The sequence below is a fragment of the Piliocolobus tephrosceles genome, chromosome 20 (genome assembly GCF_002776525.5).
Source record: "Piliocolobus tephrosceles isolate RC106 chromosome 20, ASM277652v3, whole genome shotgun sequence".
NCBI classification, from domain to species: domain Eukaryota; kingdom Metazoa; phylum Chordata; class Mammalia; order Primates; family Cercopithecidae; genus Piliocolobus; species Piliocolobus tephrosceles.
The window spans coordinates 21749961-21762714 of record NC_045453.1 but is presented as its reverse complement, the minus strand read 5'-3'; the positions used below and the strand labels follow the sequence as shown (position 1 = coordinate 21762714).

The 12754-nt window shown below is 39.1% G+C and overlaps 1 protein-coding gene across 1 annotated transcript in view; it reads right to left on the bottom strand.

Moving 5' to 3' along the window:
- The window catches only part of CSE1L (chromosome segregation 1 like), a 47785-nt gene that overhangs the window by 25016 nt on the left and 10015 nt on the right, over positions 1–12754 (bottom strand). Inside the window, exons 2-8 of the mRNA XM_023195318.2 lie at positions 10542–10637; positions 7304–7446; positions 4091–4192; positions 3874–4019; positions 3114–3204; positions 1613–1720; positions 113–205 (exon numbers count right to left, since the gene is read on the bottom strand). Of these exons, the coding sequence (XP_023051086.1) occupies positions 113–205; positions 1613–1720; positions 3114–3204; positions 3874–4019; positions 4091–4192; positions 7304–7446; positions 10542–10626 (768 nt within the window). The 5' untranslated portion in view covers positions 10627–10637. The remainder of the gene's footprint in view (positions 1–112; positions 206–1612; positions 1721–3113; positions 3205–3873; positions 4020–4090; positions 4193–7303; positions 7447–10541; positions 10638–12754) is intronic.

Genomic DNA, 12754 nt, shown 5'->3' with positions numbered 1-12754 from the left:
AGTATTGAAATTTTATCTTTTAACAAAGCAAGAGGAAATAGGTTTCCAGATTGTAGCCAAATAACTCTTAATGAAAGAAAAAGACCACTCAGGCAACATTTTAAATACTTACATCAGTTTGTAAAAGCTTATTATCCAATGTTAAGAGAGTATGAAAATTATTCATCCAAGTTTCCATATTATCTTCAAAAAATTCAGGGAGATCCTACAGAATAAACACTGACTTGAAACTTTTGATTAAAATATTAAGAACACTACTTTTATAAGTTCCTTTACCATGTGGACAAACACCATGTGGACAAAACATTTTATACACAGGCTTCACAGCCTGAGCATTACCTATTCTGACAAGAATTCTCTGCTCCAGCTACATCTGGCAGCTACATAAAGCATTCTGACTTCTGCCTCTGTTTGTATGCTATAAATGATGCCACCTCTAGTTCTTGTCCTAATCTAAATCTTCCTTCAAGGTTCAGCTAAGACTATATGAAGACTTTCCTTACAAAGCTCAAACTCAGTGCATACTAATACATCCCCTTTCTTTTCTGAACTACATTTATTGTAAGATGACCACCAAGGCAGACAAACTAATTGTCTTATAGTTACTGATTTCTTGTGGCATAGTACTGCCTTCTTAATGAGGGTACAAGTCCCCTGAGGGCAGATTATGCCTCTTTCCTTGGTCTCCCTGCCAGACAAGTTATCAAGAGCTTCATTAAACCTGACTTCTCAGAATTCAGAAGGTGTAAGCAAAAAGAGTAGTACTCATTTAATAAGTAAGAACTTCTCAAACTGCTATCCAGCTGAACACGGATATGGGACATGTCCTTTTGGGCTGTTCATCTCCTATTCTAGCTAAAACAACCCAATTTCCTTTTGGGGAATGTTCTCCCTACCACTATGAGTTTATTCATGTTGTGAAGATAAGTCCAGGTACTGGCTACAAACAATGAATGGGCTAGGTCCTCCTTGCATCGCAGTATAGCAACAATCTGTACCAATTAACACCCCTTTCTTGGTCCTGAATCTTGAATTAATGATTAAGAACAGAAAAAATGATTGGAGGCCACTATCTCAGTAGCAACAGGGTAACTAGGCATTCCCTACTATAACCCTGTGGCTATGTTTCCTCTGAAATACTACTAGTTCTTACTCCTTTCAAAGTCTGGTACTTCAAGCCTTTTGTCTCCCTCATATGGCTTCCAATACAAGTCCTTTTGTATCAGCTGGACAGCAACCCTTCACCAAAACATGATTCCCCAAATGTTAATACCCATATAAATGAACGAAAGAGGAAGGTCTCAGAAATCTAGCTTCTTAATGCCGTCAGTAAAACAGTGTACAGGGTGACTCTCCAAGAATGAGTTAGGATGGGGGGTTTTGCTAACCTACCAGACACAAGAGAATACTGCTTTTTTCCATGAAACATCTCATTAGCATCTGTAGGAACTATATCGTAAAACAGAAGACTATAGATAAATAGGGGGAGTCAGAAAAAACCTTTTCTTTTAGAAAAATCAATGCTGGCAAAAGAGTCTCATCAAATAGAAAGAAAACTCTCTATTTAACATCGAAGAGTAAGAACCAAAAGCAAGAAATCAAATTAACTTACCTGAAAGTTTAAACTGTAGAACAATTTTGAGATCAGGATCAGAGAAGAAAACAGAATCCTCAGGGCAGAGGCATCATTTGCATGGGTACTGCAAAGTTCAATAGTGGCCTTGGAAAGGAATTTAGCAACACCGTTTTAGTGCATCGTAAACCCAGCATGCTGATCTTAGTGAACTGGCCTTGCACTAAGCTGAGACTATTCATATTTCTTCTCCAAAGTTTGGCTTTTATTTACTTTTTTGAGACGGAGTCTCACTCTGCACCCAGGATGGAGCGCAGTGGCACAATCTCGGCTCACTGCAAGCTCCGCCTCCTGGGTTCACGCCATCCTTCTGCCTCAGCCTCCCAAGTAGCTGGGACTACAGGCGCCCGCCACCACGGTCGGCAATTTTTTTGTATTTTTAGTAGAGATGGGGTTTTACCATGTTAGCCAGGGTGGTCTCGATCTCCTGACCTCATGATCTGCCCACCTCAGCCTCTCAAAGTGCTGGAATTACAGGCGTGAGCCACCATGCATGGCCTTGGCTTTTAAATAATATACAGTCACTTAAGAGACTGTGAGTAATAAGTTCAAGTATGTACTTTTGAATTGTTCATAATGGCACTAAAAAGTCCAATGCTAATATTCTGAACTACGTTTTCCCAATCTGTGCATATATAAAAATATATTACACAAAACTCTCTTTATATGCTCTTATTAAACAATTCACCTGCCACTTGGTATTTAGGTTGTTTCCAATTCTTTATCATTCTAAATGCAATTAACAGGTTTTACTGACCAAGTGCAGTGGCGCAGGCTCTAATCCCAGCGTACTCAGTGAACTGCTTGAACCTGGGAGGTGGAGGTTGCAGTGAGCAAGAGCAAAACTCCATCTCCAAAAAAAAAAAAAAGAGAAAAAGCAGCCAGGCGTGGTGGTGTGCACCTGTAGTCCCAGCTACTTGGAATGCTGAGGTGGGAGAATCACCTGAGCTTGGGTAGTTGCGGCTGCAGTGAGCTATAATCATGCCCACTGCACTCCAACCTGGGCAATGAGAGTGAGACCCTGTCTTTAAAAAAGAAAAAAGGTATTTATGTATTTCTTTAAATCTTATAGGATTCTCGCAAATGCCAAGAACACATTCAGGAAAGTATCCTGTAAACTGTAAAATAATGTATAAATATATAAATTAATTAAACTCTAAACATAGTCAAATAAAAATATGTTTAGAGACACATACTCAAATACTTGAGTGAAATGGTATGATGCTTGGAATTTGCTTTTACAATATTCCTAAGAAAGGGAACAGAAAAAATAAAACGTTGCTAACCATTAAATTTGTGTCATAATAGATGGGAGTTCACGATAGCATCTCTATTTCTGTGTAGGTTTGAAATTTTTCAAAAGAAATGCTCTAAACATTATCTATCAAATAAGCTTTCAAAGCATTCTCTTGACATGTATACAAACATTCAAGCTATTTAAAACATTAATTTAAAAATATCATGAAGATGCATTCCATACCTTAAAAAGATTAGTCAAAGGCAAGGCAAAGGCATCCAGAACAAGTTTAATTTCAGTCCATAACTCATTTGACTTAAATTCATGACGGTATCTAGAAAAGCAAGGTAAAACAGATACATTTACAAGTTTTTTTTATTTACTTACTTTAGGTCTTCAAGGAGAGATGCTGATTGGACATCTAGGGATAGATGGTTTTCTGAAATTCAAAGGGAATTCTTGTTTTTTGTTGAGACGGAGTCTCGCTCTGTTGCTTAGGCTGGAGTGCAGTCGTTTGATCTCAGCTCACTGCAGCCTCCACCTCCCAGGCTCAAGTGATTCTCCTGTCTCAGCCGCCCGAGTAGCTGGGATGACAGGCACATACTACCACACCTGGCTATTTTTTTTGTTTTTTGTTTTTGTATTTTTAGTAGAGACAGGGTTTTACCATGTTGGCCAGGCTGGTCTCAAACTACTGACCTCAGGTGATCCACCCACTTTGACCTCCTAAAGTGTGGGATTACAGGCGTGAACCACCATGCCCAGCCAGTTTTCTTTTTAAAGAAATCAAGCAGTTTATTAAGACTAAGTATTTTATAGGTAATAGAGCAATATGAAATAAACATCCTAGTGGAGAAGTAACAAACACAATAGAGAAACTTCAGCTCTCATTCCAGGATGATCACATTCAAAGGAATGACAACAGTCACAAAAACATAACTGTTTACACAAGCAAATAAAACTTTAAAAAGTATTTTAAAAACATGAATCTATGCATTAATACCTTTTAAATAATGAATGTGCTGTACGGAGAACTCCATTAATAACATGGAAATCTCCACTCTGAAAGCGATTCACCATTTCTGTCAGCAAGTCAGGCCATTTCTGTGGAAAATCTTCTCTGCCAATAATGCTAATTGCATCACTTAACTGGGAGAGGAAAAGATTAATTAGATGAGAGCTTTACAGAGGAGCCCATGTAAAAAGCAGAGCGACATTACCTGCTTCTGAATTTGCTCTGGGCTGCTAAGCATTAAGTGCACTATGTTGGCTTTAATGGCCACTCGATCGGCTTCACAAATTTTGTTTGGTTCATCTTCAACCTAAAAGCAAAGCAGTAACTGAGGAAGTAACACAAAATCCATATTCATATCCTTATGATTTTAGGTAAAACATAACTTTATTTCCTAATTTTCTAAGAAAACAGAGGAAGGTTTGGTCTTTAGTTTCCCTCTACATGAATGGGTCACAGATTCCTTCAATAATCTGGTGACAGCGTGAACCCTTTCCCCAGATAAATGTACATTCCCTCCCAAATGCAAATATTTTACATACAAACTAGTGAACTTCTCTTACTCCTTGACGCCAATTAAGAATTTCCATTTTAGGCTGGGTGCAATGGCTCACGCCTATAATCCCAACACTTTGCGAGGCTGAGGCAGGTGGCTCACCTGAGATCAGGAGTTTGAGACCATCTTGGCCAACACGGTGAAACTATGTCTCCACTAAACATACAAAAATTAGCCGGACATGGTGGCAGGCACCTGTAATCCCAGTTACTCGGGAGGCTGAGGTGGGAGAATCACTTGAACCTGGGAGGCAGAGGTTGCAGTGAGCCGAGATGGTGCCAAGCACTCCAGCCTGGGCAACAAGAGTGACTCTGTCTCAAAAAAATTCCCACTTTAGGCCAGGTGTGATGGCTCACTCAAGGTCAGGAGTTTGAGACCAGCCTGGCCAACATGGTGAAACCATCTCTACTAAAAATACAGAATTAGCTGGATGTGGTGGTGGGCACCTGTAACACTAGCTACTCAGGAGCCTGAGGCAGGAGAATCATTTGAACCTGGGAGGCAGAGGCTGCAATGAGCCAAGATCACACCATTGCATTCCAGCCTGGGCGACACAGCAAGACTCCATCTCAAAAAAAAAAAAAAATTGCATTTTATATGTAAACTAATCAGGACACATAATTAAAATCTTTATAGATATATGCTACTTAATCCATACATATCCCAAAAGCTTCAATTTAGCTCTCACTTTAGAACAAAAATCTTTCCAATGTTTTTTTTTTTTTTTTTCCCCGAGACTGGGTTTCCATCTGTTAATCAGGCTGGAGTGTAGCACGCAACCTTGGCTCACTGCAGCCTTCACCTCCCAGACTCAGGCAATTCCTCCCACCTCAGCCTCCCAAGGAGCTAGGACCATAGATGCACACCACATATGACCACACGTGGCTAATTTAAATTTTTTTGTAGAGATGGGGGTCTCACTTTGTTGTCCAGGCTGGTCTCAAACTCCTGACTTCAAGCAATCCTCCCATCTCAGCCTCCTAAAGTGCTTCGATTACAGGCGTGAGCCACCATATCCAGTCCTCTATGACAATTTCTTGACCATTACTAGTTAGAATGCATCCTAGATTATATCACCCAAAGAGATTCTAGAAGTCTCACTAGTTTTACAAATCAAAATAGAGGGAGAGGGCTGGCATGTCTACCAGTAGAGATGGACTTTTAAACATTCTGAGATTTAAAAGACAGTATCTGGCTCTATTACCCAAGCTGGAGTGCAGTGGCATGATCTCAGTTCATTGCAACCTCTGCCTCTCAGGCACAAGCGATCCCCCCATCTCAGCCTCCCTAACAGTTGCAACTACAGGCATGCACCACCATATGCCTCGCTAATTTTTATATTTTTTGTAAAGATGGGGTCTCACTTTATTCCCCAAGCTGGTCTTGAATTGCTGAGCTCAAGCAGTCCACCCACTTCAGCCTCCCAAAGTGCTGAAATTACAGGCATGGGCCACCACGCCTGGCTTCTAAGATTTCTTTTTTTTTTTCTTTTTGAGACGGAGTCTCGCTCTGTCGCCCAGGCTGGAGTACAGTGGCCAGATCTCAGCTCACTGCAAGCTCCGCCTCCTGGGTTTACACCATTCTCCTGCCTCAGCCTCCTGAGTAGCTGGGACTACAGGCGCCCACCACCTCGCCCGGCTAGTTTTTTGCATTTTTTTTTTTAGTAGAGATGGGGTTTCACCGTGTTAGCCAGGATGGTCTCGATCTCCTGACCTCGTGATCTGCTCGTCTCGGTCTCCCCCAAAGTGCTGGGATTACAGGCTTGAGCCACCGCGCCCGGCCTAAGAGTTCTTTACCACTCATGGTGATACTTGAGAAATCATACAGGCTTAAAACAATATTTACTCTCTCTTTTATGGAGTGAGAAAAAAAGTAAGACTCTAAGAAGTTTTTGAGCGGTTTAAAGTTGACTTTTTAGATAAACTGATGATTTTTGTCAACTGCTAATACTTTGTAACATCTGCTATCACTACAAAAAAGCCTCATCTTTTTCTCTATCATGAGCCAGGCCTTCTCAACCTTAGCATCACTGACATTTTGGCTCAGATAATTCTTTGTTGTATGAAGCTATCTTGTGCACTGTAGGATGCACAGCAGCATCTCTGGCCTCTACCCACTAGATTCCAGTAGCAATCCCCCAGCCATGATGTCTCCAAATATACTGCCAAATGTCCCCTGGTGAGCGAAACTGCCCCCAATTGAGAACCACTGTCCTAAGCTAAGGGAAAAAATGCCTGTTTCTTAATTTATAATTTATTAATCATTAAACCTGTTATAAAATAGGTTTAATCTCAAAATTAGAATATATACATATACATATCCCACAAGACATAGGGCAAAATACCTTATCAAAAATTTGAAATCTAAATTATTTTAAATTCTGCAAATTTTCTATGTATCTGATTTCTTCTCAGCTTTAATTTTCCAATATCAGAAATCACTTCATTTATTCAGACTGTCTTCCCACAATGTCTCGTCACTAGGCGGTGAGTAAAGTGTAAATTCCAAACATAATGGAGATTAAGACCAAGTCTCACTCCCTAGCAACCTGAGGTATGAAGCTGGACAAATTTATATAAATTCAAATGAAATAACAGAAGCTTTGGAAAAAGGTCCTGTTTAATTTTATCTTTGATCCATATCTGAATCCTTTCTTTTTTTGAGACAAGGTCTCATTCTATAACTAAAAGGCTAGAGGACAGTGGTGCAACTATAGCTCACTGCAGCCTTGAAGTCCTGGACTCAAGTGATCCAGCCACCAGAGTAGTTGGGACTACAAGCATGTGCCTTATCTTTGAAGAACACTGCTTATATAAACCTTATAAACATACAGGGTATTAAATTATGTATTCACAAAATACTTACAATTCTCCAGTTCCTTTTAATATAGTTTTTGAATGTTACTGAAGCACATACTTTGATAACATTATCCTGGGACTTTTCCAGTAATGTTAAAAGCAACAGTGGATAATTCTGATTTCCTTCCACAGATTCAAGAAATTTCTCAGCTGTAAAAGAATTTTCATGTTAGACGACTAAGATAAAAATCTTTCCACCTAATATATGCATCATATACATATCAAAAAAAGAGAAAAAGATTAGGTTATTTGTAGGTCTACAGGGCTTCACTTTTCTATTAAATGGATTCTATATAATGTTACATTAAACTTATATAATGCCTCACTGTTCAAATCACTTTACCATCCATTAACTCACATGATTCTCACAAACCTATAAAATGGCCTAATTGGATGATCATCTTATCTGCAAGAGAAGCTGCTTCCCAGAGAGATTAAGTGACTTCAAGACTTCATATACCCATGTTTTATTCCAGAAAGGAGTATTATTAGTACTATTAGTACTAATATTTCTTCTATAGGCTAGTGATGAAGAGCAAATGAGTCAATTCATCCTAATATATTATTATTAGCCATATGGGTCCAGCGATTTACATATATATGTAAATATATATTATTTATATATATTTATATTTATTTATATATATAAATATAAAATTTCATTTAGTCATCACTATTACCCAGAAAAGTAGGTAGCATTTAAAAAATCAAGGCACTAAGGTTAAGCAACTTGTTTAAGATCACATAGATAGGCTTCACCACTGAAAAAGTTTTAGTGCAGTCCTTATTCTACCTTATCAGCTCTAAGCTTTTTTGTCGATCTAAAAAAAAAAACTAAAAATTTCTTAATACCAGCAATGAATTTATCCAAAAAATTTACCAATATATTTTCAACCCAGATTACATTCTGGGATAAATTTCCTGGGTTTATCACGTGTGATGGCAGTACAGTATTTCTCTTAATTTTTTCCTATCTTTAGCTTCATAAGGCAACACCAAAGATTCTAATATTTTTGAAAAGTTGATTTCATGTATCATTTAACACCTTCCCTCTTTCTGATTGAGTCCCAAGAGTTTCACTGACATTTTCAAACTCTCCCTGCTTTGTGCTTGTTTTTTTTGAAGGATGAGGACTGTTAAACTGAAAAATGTTCTTCAGGAGGGAACATACTAGCGTTTTATACGAGTACAGAATGATTTGTTTCCTCCACATAGTAGCCAGCATTTTGTACAGGGCAACACACTACATACATGATTTGAGGAAAAGCCCATGTGAATTGCCAAGTCTGTTTCCTAAATTGTAATAAATACCCAGGAAGTGAGTTTGAGTCTGTTCCTTTCTGTGTTCATTTCTTTCAACTGACCACAATATTCATATGCATATGTTTCTGCACACTCAAGGAGTCTCAAAAAGTCTAGTTGAGTCAGTCTTGTCAGTCAGTCTCAATCCCTGAGAAATGCTATGTTTCCAACTTCCCAGAAACACCAGATTATTTTTACACTCTGTCCTGAATTCATAAAGCAACAGAACCCTTGCCTCACACACTATTTAAAAAAAATAACTGGCCGGGCGCAGTGGCTCACGCCTGTAATCCCAGCACTTTGGAAGGCCAAGACGAGCAGATCACGAGGTCAGGAGATGAAGACCATCCTGGCTAACACGGTGAAACCCCGTCTCTACTAAAAATACAAAAAATTAGCCGGGCGTAGTCCCAGCTACTTGGGAGGCTGAGGCAGGAGAATGGCGTGGACCCAGGAGACGGAGCTTGCAGTGAGCCGAGATTGCGCCACTGCACTCCAGCCTGGGCGACAGAGCGAGACATTGTCTCAAAAAAAAAAAAAAAAATTAATAGTGTTGGCAATGGCTTTCTTTGAAAGTCTAAGAAGATTAGAGCCATTAATTTCCCTTTATCCAGAAACACATTACTTCTTTACACACTAATAGAAAAACTAATTTTCCGTCTCAGAAACCACAAAGACTTTTCCAGAATAGGATAGATGCATTAACATGTTCATGATTCTATTCATCATATATAACACACATTCTCTTTCTCATGGAACTCTTCCAAAATCCTCTATGAGCATACACATTGGTAAGTTTTGAAGAAACAGGTTAAGGGCATTTTAATATGGCCCACATCAAGGATCAATAACTGACTGCTCACAAGATATATCTGGCCCAGTAGTAGTTTGGTTTGCACTGTATTTCAAATTTTTTTTTTTTTTTTTTTGAGACAAAGTCTCACTCTATCACCCAGGTTGGAGTGCAGTGGGGGCAATATTGGCTCCCTGCAACCTCCGCCTCCTGGGTTCAAGCGATTCTTCTGCCTCAGCCTCCCAAGTAGCTGGGACTATAGGCGCTTGCCACCACGCCTGGTTAAGATTTTGTATTTTTTAGTAGAGACGGGGTTTCACCATGTTCGCCAGGATGGTCTTGATCTCCTGACCTCGTGATCCGCCCACCTTGGCCTCCTAAAGTGCTGGGATTACAGGTGTGAACCACCACGCCCGGCCCCAAAATCTTTTGAAGTTACTTGCTAATATTTAAAACTGAGGGCACTTCATATAAATATCCTTATTTTTCAAGCAAAATTGGAAATCTGATCTTGCAAAACTTGTCTGAATCCCCAAAATTAGCTAGTTCCAAAAAACACTTGCCACTTAACCAGGGCATGTATTCTCCTGATATTACCAGTCTCTATTTGGCCTATCTCCCTCATTTAACTTAACGTCTGAGTCCTGTGAACACCTGAGTTCAAAATTTTATTTCTAAGTTTTTAATGGAATGTGGTCAGATTCAAGAAAGAAAAAAAAAGCTCCAGGTCTTAAAATATGTTAGTTAAATCAAACCCAACAGAAAACTAAGAGACAGTAACTGATTATTTGGTTTCATTCACTTAATCACTTTTTAGGCAATTACTCTCTTTTCTATGCCCTAATTATTTTATCTCTAAAGCAGGCAGGTTTTAAGTGGGTATTTTGGAAAAGGTCAAAGACAAAGCATTCTAAACATGTCAGTACTTTTTATCCCTAAACTAGTACTTTTTAATCCCAGAAGATGCCAAATAAAAGCTATTATACTCAAAAAAAGAAACACACCATGGTATAGCAGCTGTAACACATATAAACTATGGCTGAGAACCAATCTTTCTGTTAAATATATTTATAAGGAAGCAGATAATATATAGGTTTCTCTCACCTCTCCTGAAGGAATTAATCAACCAAAAAACGTTTATTTTCTTTACCTGGACGTCGGATGGCAGGATCAGGATCAAGGGTTTTCTTTAAATATTCTGTTAGTGTTTGCAAATTTGCATCGCTGAGTTCCATTGCTATAGGATCTAAAATATAAAATGAGATTTGGGTAACTGGTCACTTAAGGAAAAAGTGATTTACATTTTAAAAAATCCATTTACATTATGGGTCCCTCTGAAAGTCATCCATCTGTTGTTTCTTGTATGGGCAATAAAGAGTTTATGTATTGAGACAAGAGTCCAGCAAATGAGATGTGTCTTTTTCCCCCAAAACAATAGTGAGACAATTTTGTGATAAGGGAGATGAAAAAAAATCCCAAAATTTCAAAAAGATTTTTTCTTATGACTATAAGAAAAAAAGCTTAAGGACCGCTCGAAGTCATCAGGAAGTTTATACGATTTAATGCTATGGGAAAGGACTTACAAAGGTTAAGAAAAAAAAATCACTGGAGGAACTTAGGAGCCTGGGTACAGTGGCTCAGGTCTGTAAATTCCAGCACTTTGGGAGGCTAAGGCAGGTGGATTGGTTGAGCTCAGCAGTTAGAGACCAGCCTGGACAACAGGGCGAGACCCGTCTCTACCAAAATTACAAAAAAATTGAAGCCGGGCATGATGGTTCATGCCTGTAATCCCAGCACTCTGGGAGGCTGAGACAGGCGGATCACCTGAGGTCAAGAATTTGAGACCAGCCTGGCCAACACGGTAAAATCCCATCTCTACTAAAAATACAAAAATTAGCCAGACATGGTGGCAGGAGCCTGTAATCTCAGCTACTCGGGGGGCTGAGGCAGGAGAATCGCTTGAACCTGAGAGGCAAGGTTTCAGTGAGCTGAGATCGCACCATTGCACTGCAGCCTGGGCGGTAAGAGCAAAACTCCGTCTCAAAACAAACAAACAAACCCACCCAAAAAATTAGCCAGGTGTGGCAGTGGGCACCTTCGGTCCCAGCTACTCAGAAGGCTGAGGTGGGAAGATGTCTTGAGCCTGGGGGCAGAGGTTGCAGTGAGCTGAGATGGTGCCACTGCACTCTGCACTCCAGCTTGGGTGATGGAGCAAGACCCTGTCTCCAAAAAAAAAAAAAGCACCACGATAAGAAATTAAAATTTTAAACAGCAAATAAATATCCCACGTAAAGTTCTGAGATTAAAGAAACAATAAATTCCTTCATGTACAACATGTAATCGCAAATACTACAAACAATGTGCTAAGAATTTGCATCTAGGGAGATAAATTCTAGAGTTCAGAAGATGACAGCTAAGATTATGATTCTAGAAGTTTTCATAAAGCTTAAACAAAACTAAATCAAATAATATGCTTGTAAGTGACCAAAAAACTTCACATCTAAGAGATGACAAATTAAAAAAAAATTTTTTGTAGAGACACGGTCTCACTATATTGCCCAGGCTGGTCTCAAACTTCTGGACTCAAGCGATCCTCCTGCCTTGGCCTGCCAGTGTGCTAGGATTACAGGTGTGAGCCACCGTACCCAGTCCACAAATTTTAAGCTAACTAAATGGCTTACGCCGATTTAACTAGTAAAACGTAGGCTAAGAAATACACAGTTCAAGAGATTTATTGTGCAACAAGGTGACTATAATAATGTATTGTATACTTGAAAAGTACTGGGTATATTTTAAGTGCTTTCACCACACACACACACACACACACACACACCCCAAGCATGTGAAGTAATATATATGTTAATTAGCAAGATTTAGACATTCTACAGTGTACATATATTTCAAAACATGCATATCATAAACATATACAATTTTGTCAATTAAAAATGGAAAAAAAGGAGTCTGAACCCACCCAATTAAAAGGAAAATGGAAAAAAAAAAAAACAGAAACAGCACATACACAAAGTACAAGTGTCAGATGTGCATGATTACCAACAGACCACAAATCCTGGGAATCTTATCAATGGAGCTTTACGGTCTTCAACCTGTTGGTGAGATGATAAAATTAGGTGCAAACTGAGGGAACTTTTTGGGGGTGACAGAATGTTCTAAAATTGGACTGTGGTGACACATGCATAACCTTCATAAATTTACTAAAATTTCCCAAACAGTTCACTTAAAATGGATAAATCTTATAGTATGTAAATTGTACTTCAATAAAGCTAATTTAGGGCGGGCGCAGTGGCTCACACCTGTAGTCCCAACACTTTGGGAGGCTGAGGGGGTGGATCACCTGAGGTCAGG